Source organism: Triticum dicoccoides, chromosome 2B (genome assembly GCF_002162155.2).
Source record: "Triticum dicoccoides isolate Atlit2015 ecotype Zavitan chromosome 2B, WEW_v2.0, whole genome shotgun sequence".
NCBI classification, from domain to species: Eukaryota; Viridiplantae; Streptophyta; class Magnoliopsida; order Poales; family Poaceae; genus Triticum; species Triticum dicoccoides.
Window position 1 is genome coordinate 75,923,067 of NC_041383.1, and position 4,359 is coordinate 75,927,425.

Sequence of the window (4,359 nt, forward strand, 5' to 3'; positions counted from 1 at the left end):
AAATATCTAAAAAGGCAGTTCGTATTTACAAACGAACGGAAAGGAAGGAGTAGTCGATTTGATTGATTGATCGATTGATGGGTCTTTTTTGTTGCTGTTTTTCGAGGGGAGTGAGTTTAATGTTTGGGCGATTCGATTAATGCTAGCTGCATGGAGTCGAGTCTAGTCGAAGAGTCTTTTTCTTTTCCTTTGATTGATTGATTGAGATGAGAATGATGAGAGACGTACGTACGGGAGCGTTCTTGCGCTCTACTCGGGTCGATCGTAACGTTTTTTCTCTCCTTTTTTTTGGGAAAAGATTGTTTTCAACCGGCTGATTTCCACCGCTCCATCAGCCGCCTTTGGTGTCCGCCACATGCCCCGGTGGTCCTGTCTCACTCCCCACGTCCCAACCTTATCCATCCTCTCCACCGAGAATTTCCATCCTCATCTCTTCCTCTCCTCTCTCTCTCTCTCTCTCTCGTGTACCCGCTGCCCCCACACTGAACCAAAGACCCCGCCCCATCAGCTGTCTACCACGGCTGCTGATGCTTGCTGCAACTCCGGTCCACGTGCTCCCAGCCTGCCGCTTCTACTTCTGCATCTATCGTTGCTTCAAGCGCAGTTGAGAAGCACAACGGCGGCCCCGCCTCCCGCTCCGCCAATGGTCCGCCGGTGCATCGCAGCCTCGCTGGAGTCGCCTGAGCCGTTTCTGAAACTGAGTTATTGTTTCTGAAACTGAGCTATTGTTTCTGAAACAGAGCTATTGTTTTTTCACGCAGGTGTTCATGATTTAGGATGGAACAGAGTTAGTGTTTCAGAAACAAGAGCTAATCGAAGATTGTTGATGGGATTTGCTAGATGGAGTGAAGATTGTTGATGGGATTTGCTAGATGGAGCTTCAGGAAACAAGATCATTGTTGAAATCAGAGAAGACCAAATCTTGCAACAAGAGCATTGTTGCAGGAAATGCTCTGGTTGCGAAACCGTGCGGGGCGCAAATCTATCGGGGACCGGGAGCAAGAGTGCCAATGTTTCTGCAACAGAGCGGTTGTTGCGAGAAATAACTAGTGGGCATGCGGGGCGTGGATAGCAGATCGGGCGGCTATCAAGTCGGGCATCCAACGGTCGTCGAGGCGACGGATAAAATCAGAAAATCGGTCGACGGACGCGTAGCGTCGCCTCTTTTTTTTTCTCATCAAAGAATGAGGAGAGACGTATTTACGTACGTGATAAGTACATCGCTTTCTTTTCTTGTTTTGTCGTCGGCCGATATATATCGATGGAGCACAGGATCTAAACTCGGGATGAGGGTGTGCGCGATCACTTCTCGATGATCCTCTTCTTTCCAAACAGCCTTTTAATAATATACTTACTGAAAGAACAAGGGTTCAGAACTGAGCACTGAAAGAACAAGGGTTCAGATTGGCCATGGAGATGCACCGAAAGATCCAACTCTTCTGTAACACCATACCGCCTGCAAGCTTTTAGAGAAGACGAATGTTAATTATTGGCAACTGTGCTAGTTCAGATTGATTAATCCCTACAGTAGATTATGGAAGAAAAGCAATTCCAACACTGATATATGAAAGCTCAAGTCCCATCTTTATGGAATGAAATAAGATAATCTGATAAACTTTTTTCTCCAAGTATGCTCCTTGATAAAAATAAAAATATGCAAAACTATAATTCTTGTTGCTTCTGTACCGAGCATTAGGTTTATGGAATGAAATCTCATGGTAGTGATTCAGCATTAGGTTTTACTCAGTTCCTGTTCGTCCGGTCCGGTGCAATAACAAGGGTTCAGCAGTTAGCATTAGACGGATTATGACTACTCTGTCCACATTGGATAAGCATTGGATAAGGGGCTGACCACATTGTTTCTTGAATGTTGGGAACAAAGCTGCAGTACCTGGAGCTCAGGGGAGGACAGCAAGGCCAGCAGCAGCAGCAGCAGCAAGCGCGGAGGTCTGGGAAGGATGAGTTCCGGCTACTCTGAATACATCGACACCTGAAACTGAAGGTAAATATTCAGTTAACAGCCGGTGCGCGTCACTGCTACGAAAGAATGAACGGCTGGGATTGACGGTCCTCTGAGTTTGATGCTGTTGTCGTTAACTCAGTTTAGTTACCAAGTTACTGCTAAATGCAGTATGAGTGTCGTTGCAAAAATAATTACTGCTAACTGCGGTAAAAGCACAACTGGTATCAGCCGGTATTTCTCTCACTGAACAGTAGAAAAGCAAAGCAAATTCAACTACTCCTGGAGCCAAAGACCAAAATCCCTTGTAGACTATCTTGCCATCAATTTCTCAGTCTTTGGCCAAAATTCAACCCTCCGGTCAACAAACGGCGTGGTTTTTTCCGTGTCTCATTTATGGTTTTTGACTAAACCACAACTCTTGTTAGAAAAGTCTACCCACAGGTATAAAATAAGATAAAAGTAAAGGAAGGAAACAAAAGTACTGTTTTAGCACAAATATGCAAAGAGTAAAGTCAGACTTAATTCCACATAGCAGCCCAAGACTCGCTCAAAAATTAGCAGGCCATCACTGACACATATATATCCAGCAGTAGCCTCAGCGCCTCACACCAATTGCCATGGTTAACCTTGAAATCTTCCATCCAGAACACCTGCCCAGGTAGCTAGTATCACTCGCGGCTAATTTTATCCCTCTTCCATTGCACCACTTCAGCTCTGAGCCAAGGTGCTTCGCGATCAATGGATATCCTCGTCTCTGCAATCGTGGGTGACCTCATCAGCAGGTCTGCATCGTTCGTGACCAGCAAATACTTCCAGCAGCAGCCTGACATCAACAAGATTCTACAGAGGCTACAGAGTGTCCTACTGAGAATCGACATCATCGTCGAGGAGGCCGAGGCGCGGCACGTCACCAACCAGGGGATGCTCCGTCAGCTCAAAATATTGAGGCAAGGAATGTACAGAGGCCGCTACGTTCTTGATTCCTTGAGATTCCAAGCCGCCCTCGATGAGGAGGAGGTAAGCCACTCATCATCTGCGCTCTGTAAAACTAGTCCGGCCAAACGGCTCTGTTTCTCTCGCGCCGGCAGCAGCAGCAGCAACAGAGAAGCGCTGTTGTTTGGCACAAACAGCAACATGAGGGAAGAGCTGCAACGGATGGTTAATACCCTTGAAGACGACATGGCTGGCATGAAGGAGTTTATTTTCTTCTTGGAGTCATATCCCCGGATCCTCCGCCAACCTTATGGCACATATTTGGTATTGGACAATTGCATGTTTGGTCGCCAAACGGAACGAGAGCGGGTCCTGAATTTCTTGCTTTGTCCCAGTGCTACTTCAGACTTGGCTGTACTTCCGATCATTGGTCCAAGAAGAGTAGGGAAGAGCACCCTTGTCGAGTACGTCTGTAGGCATGAGAGTGTGCGTGATGGCTTCTCGATGATCATGTTCTTTCCAGAAGGTAGTCTCAAGGATGAAGGAGTGGTTGACCTGAAAGGAAACTATATTAATGGTCTAGTCAGACATCAAAATTCTGCTTCTCAAACCAGGTTGCTGATTATTGTTGAAATAGCTGAGGATATTAATGAAGGAACATGGAGAAGGTTGAAATCTTTGGCAACCAGCATGACACCGTGCGGTGGGAGCAAAATCATAATCACCAGTCGATCAGATAAAATTGTGAATCTGGGAACAACAGAAGCACTTCGAATGGACTATCTCCCTGAAGAAGCTTATTGGCATTTTTTCAAGTCGCTTGCATTTGGAAGCACACACCCTGATGAGCAGCCTAAACTGGCAGTGATGGCAATGGAGATCGCTTTGGGATTCAGAGGGTGTTTCACAGGCACGCATCTCATTGCTGGGATACTGCGAGATAACTTGAATGCTCGATTTTGGCGCACAACCCTTGAATGTGTGAGAGCATATAAACAGGCACATCTCCTTATGTTTGACCAGCACTCATGCCTTCATTTCCGAGAAGATGCACCGGTGTATTGTTGGAGATTGGGGGGCAGCAGTAAATATTTCTTGATTTGCAAACATCATCAGTTAGATTCCAGTGAGGAAGTCCCCAAGATCACTGTGCACGACATCATCTTAGGACGTGGTGGCACACTACCACAAGGGGAATTTGAGGCTCTTGCATGGAGGTCTCGCATACCACCCTACTACAACTACACGATAAGCTGTAAGATGCAATCGCCACAACTTACAGTAGGAAGCAAGAAGCGCGTGCATGAGGAGGAAAAACATTTCATTTGAGTAACACAATGTTTGTGACTCACATCATGTATGCTACTGCCTTGTCCTGCGAATTAGGAAATATTATTACACTGCATAATCCTTGGACTTGAAGAAAAGGGTAGAGAAAAAATTGCCCCAAATTTGCTCTGTTT

At 46.1% G+C, this 4,359-nt stretch overlaps 1 protein-coding gene across 1 annotated transcript; it reads left to right on the forward strand.

Annotated features, from left to right (window-relative positions):
- The first annotated feature begins 2,622 nt into the window (after positions 1 to 2,622).
- LOC119362225 (disease resistance protein RGA2-like) lies at positions 2,623 to 4,359 on the forward strand. The gene has a single exon (XM_037627423.1). It carries the CDS (start codon positions 2,702 to 2,704, stop codon positions 4,223 to 4,225), a length of 1,524 nt encoding a protein of 507 aa, XP_037483320.1. The 5' UTR covers positions 2,623 to 2,701; the 3' UTR covers positions 4,226 to 4,359.

Coding starts and splice junctions, on each gene's coding strand:
- LOC119362225 (XM_037627423.1), top strand. CDS start 2,702: ATGGATATCCTCGTCTCTGCAATCGTGGGTGACCTCATCAGCAGGTCT.